Here is a 14,268-nt window from a genome sequence, read left to right as displayed (position 1 = left end):
TACTATCATAATCAGCCGCAACAACTTTATCATCATCATCATCTTTTTCCTCTTCTTCCTCCTCATCATCATCACTATCATCATCATCATTGTTATCACTGATCCGATCCTTCCGCAATAATGTACACACTGCGGCACTCAATGCACATATAAACATGCACCCAACGGAGGAGTATGCATGTGCATGTGTGTATGTATGTTTGTGTGCGTGCGTGTGTATGTCTGTAAGTGTACTCACGCGCACACACACACACACACACACTCACACACACACACATACACATACATACATACATACATCACCAATGTACGCACATACATAGTGAGTATACACATGTAGGAGGAGATTATTGCCGAGAAGTTTTCGGATCACATTGACTGTGTTTATCAGCCATCGACAACAATAAATAAATACACCAGTGTATTCTGTACTTGTGTGTGTCGTGTGTGTGTGTGTGTGTGTATGTGCGGGTATGTAGACCATTATATACAATGCTTTCTACTCTATTTTATGTATTTATGTTTGTATGTTTATCAGTGTGTGACTTGTTTTAATGTATGTTGGTGTGTACGAATATGCACTGAAGATGATTTGTGAAAAACCGAAATAAGGCCTATCTGCATGGTGAGTTCTGATAACAGCAGTTCCATTAAACTTTCATGATGAACTCGGATTATAATTCTATTTTCAACAAATTGAACAATATCCAGAAAAATCTAGCAAGGAAAATTGAAAAGACAAACTTTAAATTGATTAATGCCAACAATTCGGTAGAATTCCTACAATACTATATTATATATATATATATAGAGAGAGAGAGAGAGATTATAGAAAATTTATATATGTGTGTGTGTATCTGTGTGTGTGCGTGTGTGTGCGCGTGTACTTGTGTTGCTTAAGTACAAACAAAAATGCTGATTGATCCTGTGTTAGTTCCATTGCACGCTTCATTGATGATGTATTGATGCATTGGATGGCAGTCCGAATGCTAACAACCTACAAAAAAATACATGCACACATACATATACACATACATATACAAAGATACATATACAAACATATATACAAAACACATATATACATAGGCATACATACATACACAGACACGTGTCTGTGTATGTATGTATGTATGTATGTATGTATGTATATATATATATATATATATATATATATATATATATATATTCGTACATATTCTATGTATGTTACATGTGCATATATAAATATACACAATACACATAGATATATTTATATGTACGTGTATATATACTTGATATGTGTAGGTGAATGTGTGTCTGTGAGTGTTTGTTTGTTTGTTTGTGTGTGTGTGTGTGTGTGGATTTATTGTAGTATATTTATTAAATATAAAATTATTGTAAAATTTATAAAAAAAAAATCTAAGTTCATTTTCTATCGGTTTGATCAATATTTTTTGATGGGCAACTTTAAAAATTTTTATTAATGTTTTCAAAGTTATGTAGGCCTTGTTTTAGGTCTAACTTAAAGACGCACATGATACAAAAAGATACAAAGAATGCCAGTTTATACACACAAATGAACAAAATACAAAAATAAATAGACAAATGAATAGACAAGTTTATGAATATTTAAAACCTTCAATCGATACAAACAAACACACACAAACATTTACACACAAACACATACACATGTTGTAATAATATTTACTATTAATATTCAAAATAATAATAATAATAATTAGTGTTATTATTATTTTATTATTATTGTTATTTTTCCTAAGAAAAATTGAAAAATGTCTTCCAAAAAAAAACTTATTAACGGGCGAACATTTATTGAACAGTGCCATGTGAAAATTTAATTAACACGAGTGGCGATATGCAAATATATACAAACCGTTTTGCAAACAAACACATACACATACACTAACGCCTACAAACAGATATACAAACAGATATACAAACATACCTAAACATCACACAAAGATACAAAGATATACACACAAGTGCCAAAACTCACGCACACCTACACATACAAACACACGTGTATATTTCGCGACTGTTTGTTTCAAGAATTGGAATGAAGAAAAACCATGTTTAAGATGATGAAACTGATAGAGATAATGATGAATACGATGACGAAAAAATGATTATAGCAAGGACCAAGATAGTGATAGTGATGACAATGATGATGAAAATGATGAAGATGACGATGACGCTAGAGTCTATCATGCATGAAAGGTTCAATCAAGTTTATAAGACAAGAATGAAGTGTAGCAAATTTTTGCACATATCACACACGCACACACAGGCATACACGCACGCACACATGCAGACACACAAACACATGCAAAAACTAATTCTCATCGTACATATACGCAGTTTAATGATATGAAATAGATATGAAATCATTTAATGTATCGTAGAACGTATATACACATACGCACACAAACATAGATTAAACATAGATTTAACATAGTATAAAGCTGAACCCGGATATGATTATTACTTCCCTATAGTTCTAATCAATTATGGGTTCAAACATACACACACATACATAAATACACAAACATACATACACATACACACGCACACATACACACAAATAGACAAGCATTTTAATATATATAGATTTTTTTATTCTAATAAGAAGATTGCATGTTTTATAACATAATAAATTTCTTAAGGTTGATTAAGTTTTATATAAACATATATATATATATAATATACGAATATACATATGCATACATACATACATACAATAATACATACATACCTATATGGATGCATGCATACATACATACATATATACATTGCAGCAATGGAAAGACATTAGATATTTTTGTATATTTGTTAACGTTGTTTGAGATGGCAAGCGAGAATAAAGGTCAGAGGTCATATTGATTGGTGATGATCATCGTTGAATGAATGGCCGAGAAGGCATCTATGTGATAATGTGTGTCTCGTTTCGTCTCGTTTCATTCATGATTGTTGTTGTTGTTGCTGCAGTTGTTGTTGTTGTATTGATGTTTGTGTTGCCGCGTTATTGTAGTCCATCCGGTGTTGATGTTGTTTCGATATTGTTTTAATGAATCTTTTTAAATATAAATTTATTTAGCGCGGTTTTTTTTTGACAACCTTTCATATAATTTCTTTTTACTTCACATCAGTTGAGATCGTTGTATTGAATATCTTTGCACACAGTCATTCATATACTTTTTAACAGTATTTTTAATTCATTTTTATTGACAAGCTTGCTTCCGTTCAATCTCTCAGGAATTTTTTGTTCAAAAAAAAGCTAACAGAAAAAGCTATTAATATTTTTTGTTTTTTTTCTTTGTTTTGTTTGCAGGATGTATTTCTTGAAGCTTTGTCGATACTGACGTCAGAATGGATGATGATGATCATGACGTAGCGGTAGCAGCAGCAGAATTAGTAGCAGTAGTAGTTGTTGTAGTCGTAGTGGTAGTATTGGTATTTTTATTGTTGAATTTTTGAAATTAATAAGATGATTTTGACAAGCTGACTGACTACTATGATTTCATCATTTTATGTCATGATACGATCGATGAGAATGAAGAATTCTGCCGAATGTGTTTTATTGTGCTGCAAAAACAATTAATTTTAGATGTTTGTGTGCGTGTGTGTTTGTGTGTGCGTGCGTACGTGTTTGTGTGTGCGTACGTGTGTGCGTGCGTGCGTTTGTGTGTGAATGTTCTTTCATTTTTTTTATCACCATTTTCAAGCTTTTTTTTTACTACAATTGATGTTCGGTATAATAATATTTTTTCGTAAATGAAAACAACAAAATGCATTGCAGTTCGTTGTACGCGGAAGAAAATTTCAACAGTTCATATCTGATTTTAATTTTTCACCGTGTTTTTTGTGATTTTTCTATTGAATAATCTTGCCTACAATCATTCATAGACTTGGAATTTGGAGATTGATTTAAACTTAATGGCTAGAATAGAAATAAGATCAACCCAATAGTTTTATAAATACATGAAATTTTAACAACATATCAATCTGTATTTGTGAATTGTTTCAAAATATATTTGAAATTAAAAGGAAAAATTTTTTCTTTATTGATGAATAAAATGAAAATCATGGAAAAAATAAAAAAATCTGTATTTGTGAATTATTCCTAAAAATATTTGAAATTAAAATGAAAAATTATTCCTTCATTGATGAATAAAACGAGCAACATGACGAAGCTACCATCACCTTTCGGAGTTGGACAACAGGTTAGCAGATGCATTGCAAGCAGGCAGATCTTCAGCATCTTCATCTTTTCACTACTCTGATAACTTTTTTTATGCATTCGCATGCTATTGTTATCTGAATTCTGTTGTTGTTTTGTTATCTGAATGAGTTTTTATTAATTTAATTTGATGGTTAATGTTAATCTGGATAATTTGTTTGTTAAAGTTTACATAGTTTTTTAAAATTATATAGGCATTGAGTTTTAAATAGGATCGTATATGAATTGAGGTAATGTTTGAATGTTGTTATTGAAATTATCCACTGCTACTGATCACCGTTTGAAAGTCATGTTACATGTTGTTTTAATACTGTCTGATTTTTCCTAAGGTTAAACCATTTCAATTTCACTGTTAACGATTTCGGAAAACTCAAAAGTAATTTCAAATTAAAAAATTTGAAAATTTAAAAATCTAAAAAAGAAAAATACTCGATAACATCAAAACGTCTACTCGAAATGTCTTCAACAAAATCAAAAACTGCCAAAACTACATCCACTAACATTTATTTAGACAAGAACATTATGGATATTTTTGAAGAAAAAGAGGATATGTTCAGTTTTCCACTGACCACAGCCAAGCAAGCCAGAGATTTTGTGAAATTTCTGGATCGAAGGGGCTGTCCTTACGATGTACTTTGTAGGGAGCTTCATGAGGAGGAAGAAAATTTCAGGAATTGGAGGTTGGGCGGAAACAAGCCGGAGATTGGGAAGCACGTGCTTGACAGGATCAACAAACCTTTCCAAGAAACCATGTTTTCCGTCTCGGAAAAAGATGATAAAGATTTTCGCAATTATACTTTCAAAGATTTTTATCAACAATTTTCCGTCGAAGAGGAAAAGACAGCAGGAAATGCAAAATGTTCGGAAACCGCCATCAGAAACAACACAAACTCTGCGGTTATAAACGGTAAAAAAGTGGATAGTAAAAAACTGCCGAGTGTTTTAGTGAATGAATCGTCTGTCCCCAAATCTCCAGAATCTGGTGTTGACGCCAAACAGCTGAAAATCAGTGCAAGTTCGCTTTCATCATCGTCGCTGTCACCGTTGCAAACCTCATCACTGTCATCTCCGATATCATCCCCGACCTTATCACCAATATCATCACCAACTTCAAAACTGAGTAGCTCCACATCACAGCTCAACCGAATTAGAGAGTCGGTTGCAAGTTCATTGAACAAGAGTCAATCCACTGATTTGACAACAGACCAAGGCACCCCGAATGATAAACAAGCTGCTTCGAAACTCCTTACAGGTTCATCACTAACGCAGAAGCAAATAGTTTCAAAAGCAACTCCTACAGCTACAGTGACACAAACAGCGACAAAAACAGATTCCGTACCAACATCGCCAACCGCGAAATCATTCAGTAGATCAAGCAACACTTTTTCGAGCTCAACAACCTCATTGGCAACCAAAACGACGACTGCATCAACTGCAACAAAGACATTCACTGCAACGACATCAACCATTAGCAGTCCTTCAACGGCAATCTCAAAAACCACAGCATCAACTCCGTCCAGAACTTTAGCAACAACAAAAGCTCAGAACCCAAGTACCACGTCAACACTAGCTTCATCCACTGCCACAACGACCAAAACAACAACTTCTCCATCCTCTTCCTTGTCGCTACCACCAGCAACATCATCTTCTTTAAAACCAGACGCAGCAGCTTCAGTGGCAAACGAAAGCGAAGAAGCTGAACGGCCACCATCACCGGTAACGACGTCAGCCCACTATCAACCTTTCATCCACAACTACACAGCGGAGGACCTCACACCCATGATCAATTACAACAGCGACAATGAGGAAGTCGCGACACCAACTGCAAAAGACGAACCAGGCTACATTTATCTCTTTTCGGACATTCCTAGCGGAAACCTAGCCATCAGCAAGTACACGAAGTTTAGAGTTAAAATTAACTGTTCCAAATATCCAGAGAAGAGGCTGAAACAAGCGATGCTGTTCAATCCCGATATCAAAATGATAGCCTCGATAAAAGTGCCACTCATGAAAAAAACATTGAACGACGCCAAGCCGAAGTTGAAAATTTTTCTGATGAAGAACAAGGCGGATTGGTACTGGGGAACGCTAAATGGCATATTTTCCGCTATCGAATCGGTCTTATAGCGCCAATCTCAACTAGTTATTTCTTCAGAATTATTACGGGAAAATGATTAATTTCGAGATTTATTTTATATATTTATTAATAATACTTGGAATATATATATATATATTTATATATATATATTTGATTTTTGATGTTTATTTAGTTATATGAATAATAGGAAGTCATTGTTCTTGGAACATCTAATGATATGTTCTCACGTAGATTAGCATCATTATATTCTATATTGTAACGGCAACCAAACACTTTAACTCATTATCTCCTGACAATTAAGATAATGAGCCAGGAGAGCTGACTTGAATGTTTATTTATTAAGTAATTAACACTTAAATGTAATAACTGTTAAAATTGAAAATAAAAGTTCAATGACATTATTATTAAACAAGACAAGACAATATCACAATCCACTGTCTCAGCTCGTCCAGTTCATTTCAAAGAAGTACCAAATGGCAATTTACCGTTCACAAAACCACGAACAAACATGGATGGTAGTGAACGATTTAGCTCGCAATTCTGATACAAAAAATTATGATGAAACGCGATGAATATGATACAAAATCGTTTATTAATCATCATCTGACGATGATGAAGATGATGATGACGACGATGTTTTCCGAACTCTTTGATTGGTAGCTGCTTTCTGATTGGCTGCCGTAACCGCCTTCAAGTGGTTTCTTAGATCATCTCTGGAATTTTTTTAATAAAGTTTTGTATGTGTATGTTTTTGTATGTGCTGTGCATTGTACCGTATGTTTGTATGTGTAAGTTTGTATTGTATGCATAAGTTTGTATGTGTTTGTATTGTATGTGTTTGTATTATATGTTTATATCAATGTAATGACTGAAATGAATTAGGAAATTTAAAAATCAAACCTAAAATCAATTTATGATTTTAAAGTTAGTGTGAAAAAAAACACAAAATTATCATCAACCTTAGTTTCTAGAAAAAACAAATTAACTAATTAAACAGTAAAAATATTAAACAAATAAAAAATTAATAGCAATACAAAAAGCAGACAAAGCAACTTCACTTACGTTAATCCGCCGAGGCCAATAGAGGTGAAAAAGTTAATGGAGAACCGAGTATTTCTAGGGCTATCACGCGGAAAGATGCCTTCAAAGTATGGCTGGAGAGTGCTGTTGAGTTAGTGAGGAAAATTTTTTTTGTAAAACCACCAAATTCAATTAAAAAAGTTCACCAGTAAGTTTAAAAACAAATTTAATGAGGAAACTTGAAAGTTAAATTAATAATGAATATAAAGAAAATAAAGAAAAGAACCTGTCTTTGAGTCTGTTGTTGAGTTTAGTGAGGCCCATGTACTCAGCAAGCTCTTGGAAGAGGATTTTAATGAAAATCCTACTCGAAGATGTTGTATCATCTTCATTCAATTTTATAGAAGACAGCACCTAGAAGAAAAAGTTTGACATTGACTAATAAACTAATTAATTAATTAATTGATCAATCAATTAACTTATCAATTAAGCAATTTTTAAAGGAGATTTTCCACAATCCACCTCCTCAATTATCGCAACCACCAACCTCCCAAGAAATGGCATCAGTATGAAGTAGATGAGCAAAGAACTTAGCAACATTCCTCAATTTATTAGTCTCTAATCTATGTATGGTGTCATACTGCTCCTTGAAGATGGTCTGATTCGGCTCGACGTACTTCCTGTCTATCATGCAGAATCTTTGGGCTAGGAGGCCGTAAAATTTTTCGTAGGTTCTCTGCTGGGCACAGCAATCCATTATCATGTTGCATAGTTCGGTCTGTAGGTTGATTGATTGGTTGGTAGGTTGATTGGCAGATTGATTGGTTGGTTTGTTGGCTGGTTGGTTGGATGGTTTGTTGGCTGATTTGTTGGTTGGTTTGTTTGCTTGCTTGTTGGCTGATTGGTTTGTTGGTTGATTTGCATGTTTGTGAGATTATAAATTCAATTGTATTGTACATACAGGTGTGCAACATTTCATAAATGTATGTGTATATATGTGTATATATGTATGTATGTATGTGTTTGTTTGTTTATGTGTGTGTGCGTGTGTTAATTAACATCATTAAAATTACACTCACCGTAACCACCATTAAAATCGCAATCACCAATCCCATCAGCGAAACAAAACATCAAAACTACGACATCATATCGGATGGTTGGTTGGATGGTTTGTTGGCTGATTTGTTGGTTGGCTGATTTGTTGGTTAGTTTGTTTGCTTGCTTGTTGGCTGATTGGTTTGTTGGTTGATTTGCATGTTTGTGAGATTATAAATTCAATTGTATTGTACATACAGGTGTGCAACATTTCATAAATGTATGTGTATATATGTATGTATGTATGTATGTATGTATGTATGTATGTATGTATGTATGTATGTATGTATGTATGTATGTATGTGTTTGTTTATGTGTGTGTGCGTGTGTTAATTAACATCATTAAAATTAAACTCACCGTAACCACCATTAAAATCGCAATCACCAATCCCATCAGCGAAACAAAACATCAAAACTACGACATCATATCACAATCATCATCATACTAATCATCATCCTAATCATCATACTAATCGTCATCATCATTCATCATCATCATCATTACAGACCTCCTGGCCAGGTTTCCACTGAATTTTGAGTAACTTATGAGCGCATTCCTCAAAATCCAGACTCGATTGAATGGTCAGGTAGATCGTCCGTCTCAAAGACACTAAATTTGTTTCTGTGTTGTCTAGGATCAGCTGCTTCTCTTCTTATTTGTCGTTGTAGTTGGGTGGTTGATTTTTAAGGTTATTTAATCAGTCAACCAATCAGTCAACCAATCAGTCAACCAATCAGTCAGTCAACCAATCAGTCAACCAATCAGTCAGTCAACCAGTCAGTCAACCAGTCAGTCAACCAGTCAGTCAACCAGTCAGTCAGTCAGTCAGTCAGTCAGTCAGTCAGTCAGTCAGTCAGTCAGTCAGTCAGTCAGTCAATCAAACAGCTTAGAAGTGAATACCAAAAAACCATGGTGCCATGTCCTCATAGAAAAAAAATACAAATAATAAAAAGAATGAATGAAAACCTTCGTTTTTCTCTCCATCCTCCTCGTCATCACCCCCACCTTCCTCTTCCTCCTCATCGTCATCATCCTCATCATCTTCACCTGCGTTCGAACCCTCTCCTAGCAATTCTGAATTAGGTAACGTGAAGATGGTAGTGGTTATTCAAAAAAAAAAATGATACCTTATGTTAAATAATAAATTAAATAGTGATAAAAAACAAAGAAAAATCAATTAATCAGTAAAAAAATAACCCTTTTTAATTTCTTGGTACTTCTGCTCATTTTCTTCATAATCTGGGTCGAATCTGAAAATATCTTTTTGGGGAAAAATTTATCGAAGGAAGTTTAGTCAGAGCTGATATTACAAATTTCTTGTATGAAAATAATAACTTTAGTCCTTATTATGTCAATACTTATGTAAATCATCATCACAATAATCATCATTATCAATGTCATCATCATCATCAGCACCATCCTACTCACTCAGGTGTTCTTCTTGATCGACATCATCTTCTAGCGTCAGCATGTGAGTGAACTGATCGTCCTCTTGGATCAGGTCAAGGTCGGATATAACTGAAGGATGGTCCTGGAAAATGAAAATAAAATTATTTTTTTAAATTTAATATTTATTTACATATTTTATAATCAGTTTTTGTAGTTTTTATTCAGCTTACATTCAAAATGTACAAATAATAAAAACATAAACGACAAACTAACAAATTGGTATAAAGCATTGAGTAAATGTATCCAAAAAATACACAAAAAGAACCATTAAAAAACCTTGAATCCATCTTTTCGAATGGCGAACATAACTTCAATCATGTAGAGAACTCTCAGATCAATGGAGGCCTCGTTTAAAATTGTTCGCAGCCGGTCGAACACGGCTAGTACATGAATATTTTTGTGAGGAATTAATTATCATTTATTAATATTTAATTTTATTTATAAAAAAATTCACCAAAATTGACTATTCCACATCAATATGAATAAATATCATTAGAATTTGACAAGCTGGTCTCAAAAATTTAAAAGATTAAAATGAGAAATAAATAAAAATCCCAACAAACCCTGACTGCCCTTGGGCGATAGTTTTATGAGTTTCTGACCACACTCTTTGAGGAATCCCACGGCCACCTCTACAGAGTCGTCAGTTGGTTTCTCAAGTAGAAGGGTCACAAGTTCAAGGGCAATTATTTCATGGGCCTGCATGAATTAATCATTATTTGGAGTTTCACTGGGAAAGAATAATAATTGCAAAATGAAACCGCCAATAAAATATAAAGTTTAAAAAAGTTAATGTCATGTGGGAATTGTAAAGAAAAAAATGTAGAATCAATAATAAGGGAAGAAGAGAGCAAAATATAAAAGCCAGACCACTTGTTGGTTGACCAGATGAGCAAGGAAGCGAACACAGGCCAGGCAGATTGTCTTGTTGTTTCGTCTGAAACCTCTCCTGAACTGAGCTATCAACCTTTTCATCAACAACTCTCCGATTTGTGGAAACTGGAAAAAAAATTTTTAACATTTCAAGGAAAGTTTTTTCAAACTAAAAATTTCTAACAAAAATTTTTCCAAATATAATACCAAAAAAAATGTAAAACCTTATTAATAAAATAGTTATTCATTATGATTTTAACATAGAAACATGTAAAATGAAATGAAACATAGATAGATAGATAGATATATGTGGATGGATAGATGGATGGATGGACGGATGGAAACCTTAGTGTTAACAATGGCGACGAGAGCTGCATACACGTGTGTGAACATCAGTGAAGACGACTGTGCCTGCATCAACGATCTCACTAACAGACCCCTATAGAATCAAATTTAAATTGTTTATTCAATTCCAGTATCCAACTGTATGAAACAAAAATTAAATGGAAATTAAACAAAATCTGAGACAACATTTTGGCACAAAAATATTTTACATAAACTCATAAAAATTATTTAAAAATACAGTCATAATTCTTCTCATTGAATGCCACAGGTAGACAAGATATGTAAATTAAAACAATATAATGTAATGCAATTAATATATGTAATTAATATGTAATAATAATTTGTAATGGAATAATGTTATAATGAAATGTAATAATGTAATAATAAATTAACAATGTAATTAATATGTAATAAATATAATGTAATTTATTGTAATATAAAACAAGATATGTAAATTTGATAGTTTCATCTCCACAGACCTCCCTCTGACAATATTCTCCTGGAACAGCTCTTCACTAATCTCGATGATGTTGGCCGCAGTCACTTTGTTGATCAGCCCGTGTATGCTTTTCTTTAACGCCTCCCATGCGATCCTCTGGTATTGTGCACTAGATTTATCAGTAATCTGGGCTTGCATCATCTTCAGTTTGGCTGGGGGAATGTAGGCCCCGCCTGTCTTCGTCATGAAATTATCCTCCCCATCGTCAGCTGTCAATTGAAATTTTACTAATTATTAGTAATTAGTTTTATAATTTAAAAAAAAATGTGAGTAATTTAATGTTATGACACAAATCAAAATTAATATTTTAATAATTAATTTATAAATATTAATGTTATTAATTAGAAAGAATAAGAAAAATGAATCTAATTACTAATTAGTATACATACTTCTTGGCCTCTTGTTTGTTACTGGAGCTCTGTTGATGTCTCTTTCGTCTCTATCTCTGTCTCTTTCGCCTCTATCTCTGTCTCTTTTGCCTCTATCTCTGTCTCTTTCGCCTCTATCTCTGTCTCTTTCGCCTCTATCTCTGTGTCTTCTACCAAAGAGAAAGTAACTTTTATTTAGTGAATCTTACTTTACTTATCTACTAATGGTAACTAATCTAATGCAATACAATGCTAAAAATGAGCTTATCCTGCGTAATGTTGTAACCCTCCAAATATTAGAATTTAATATAGAATATTACCTAATTTTTGTAATTCTCAATTAAATTTTATATCAATCAAAAAAATAATTTTTAAAAACGAAAAAAAATAACCTGTGATCCGATTTGATCATTTTAAAATTATAATTAACAACAAAACACTAAAATGGAGTATTCGACGGTAGAGCTACGACAATCTACTATATTTGAAATCTAAATTTCACTATTTATAATTCCATTACGTGTGTACGTCTGCCATAACAAAGACAAACCAAACCAAAACGATATTATTTTTACGGACCGACTCATATTATGAAGATATATTATCAAATATATATGTGAATAGAACCAAGGGGAGGCCTATTTACCATTAAACAACACTTTCTTATGGGTTGAAGCAGGAATATGCAAAGAATCTTAATTTTTGCAACTTTTAATTATTTTCGGTAATGTCGATTTTATTTGTTTAAATTTATACCAAATAAAAGTAATTAATTACCATATTGAATAACAATTTAAAAAAATAAAATTTTAACATTTTAAATAAAAGCAATATTCCGTAATTAGTAAATATACTATCGTAACTTTTGACTCGAACGATAAAAAATCACCTTCCATCTCCCCTCCAGAAGTAAGCTCCTTGTTCAACCGTTAAAAGTGAGCGAAGGCCGTTATATTTATTCTAGTTATATGTATCAAACAGTATCTTATTGAACAAAATAGTATCATAAAATGAATAAAGATACTTTTTTTTTAATTTAAAAAATTCTCAATTTGATTTCATTGCGATATCGATGATGATGATGATTGTGACCTGACTAATTAAAAAACATCAAATAAAATTTATGTATAAAGGTTATATTCAATTCCTATCAAATAAATTTAACCAAATATCATACGCAGGCAAAAAACTAAATAAAGAAATATATATATATATATATATATATATATTGTGTATATTTTTTTTTACAATATTCTATAAATTCTACCGAATGTTCGGCGTTAATATGTTTGTAGTTCGTTTTTTTTACAAACATATTAACGCCAAACATTTGGTAGAATTTATAGAATATTGTAAAAATTATGGTCTATTACCAAACATATATATATATATATATATACATTTATATATATATACATATATATATATACATATATATATATATATAGTTATAATACATTTATAATATTGTATTTACACATTCAAATTTTACATTTGTGTTATGTGTAGTTTCTAATTATTTTGAATTTTCTCGGAAAAATTTAAACTTTTTACTATATATATATATATATGTATATGTTACTTTTATCAACAATTATTAAAAAATTTTCAATTTGATTTCACCGCGATATCGATGATGATGATTTTGACCTGACTGATTAAAAAGCATCAATGAAAATTTTTTAAATAGGATGGAAAATTTGTTATATTGGGATATTCGTATATAAAGCGAGCAAAAGTTTAATATAAAAGCGCTTATAAATCTACGCATATTGGCTCAGCTTGGCTTGGCTCGGCTCGTCTTGATATTGGATGTTAAGCTAGGTGTGGTCTCAAACTATTTGGAATTCTCTCAGAAAAATTTGAACTGCGTGCGCACATATGTAGCACTGATTATTGTTGCTTCAATAATGAATTTATATACTATATATATCAAGCGAGCAAAATGTTAATAGAAAAGCGCTTATAAATCTACGCATATTAGCTCAGCTTGGCTTGGCTTGGAATTGGATGTTAAGCAAGGTGTGGTCTCAAACTATTTTGAATTCTCCCCGAAAAATTTGAACTGCGTGCCTACATATGTAGCATTGATTAAAGGTTTTTTACTGATGTGAATGATTGAAATGATGCGAATGTTTTGTTGAAACTAGTATAAATAGGAGCTGAGACAGCATGAAAATCAGATCAGGCGTTCTGCCTCGCTTAAGGCTTGAAGCGGTCTGCCTGATCTAATTTATTTTTTTTTATTTTATTTATTTTATTATATAGAGTTATATAGATTGA

The 14,268-nt window shown here is 32.3% G+C and overlaps 1 protein-coding gene across 1 annotated transcript; it reads right to left on the bottom strand.

Moving 5' to 3' along the window:
* Positions 1-5,062: 5,062 nt before the first annotated feature.
* HELRODRAFT_115201 (hypothetical protein) lies at positions 5,063-12,530 on the bottom strand. The gene is made up of 15 exons (XM_009029618.1): positions 12,378-12,530; positions 12,007-12,155; positions 11,598-11,826; positions 11,119-11,212; positions 10,771-10,899; positions 10,464-10,599; positions 10,177-10,280; positions 9,880-9,982; positions 9,649-9,711; positions 9,418-9,525; positions 8,960-9,099; positions 7,903-8,133; positions 7,642-7,769; positions 7,398-7,499; positions 5,063-7,048 (listed from the first exon to the last, which is right to left on the bottom strand). Exons 1-15 carry the CDS (start codon positions 12,395-12,397, stop codon positions 6,928-6,930), a joined length of 1,857 nt encoding a protein of 618 aa, XP_009027866.1. The 5' UTR covers positions 12,398-12,530; the 3' UTR covers positions 5,063-6,927.
* Between the last annotated feature and the right edge of the window lie 1,738 nt (positions 12,531-14,268).

Source organism: Helobdella robusta (genome assembly GCF_000326865.2).
Source record: "Helobdella robusta unplaced genomic scaffold HELROscaffold_60, whole genome shotgun sequence".
Lineage (NCBI taxonomy): Eukaryota > Metazoa > Annelida > Clitellata > Rhynchobdellida > Glossiphoniidae > Helobdella > Helobdella robusta.
Note: the sequence above shows the minus strand (reverse complement) of the source record. Positions and strands in the feature narration are given on the sequence as shown.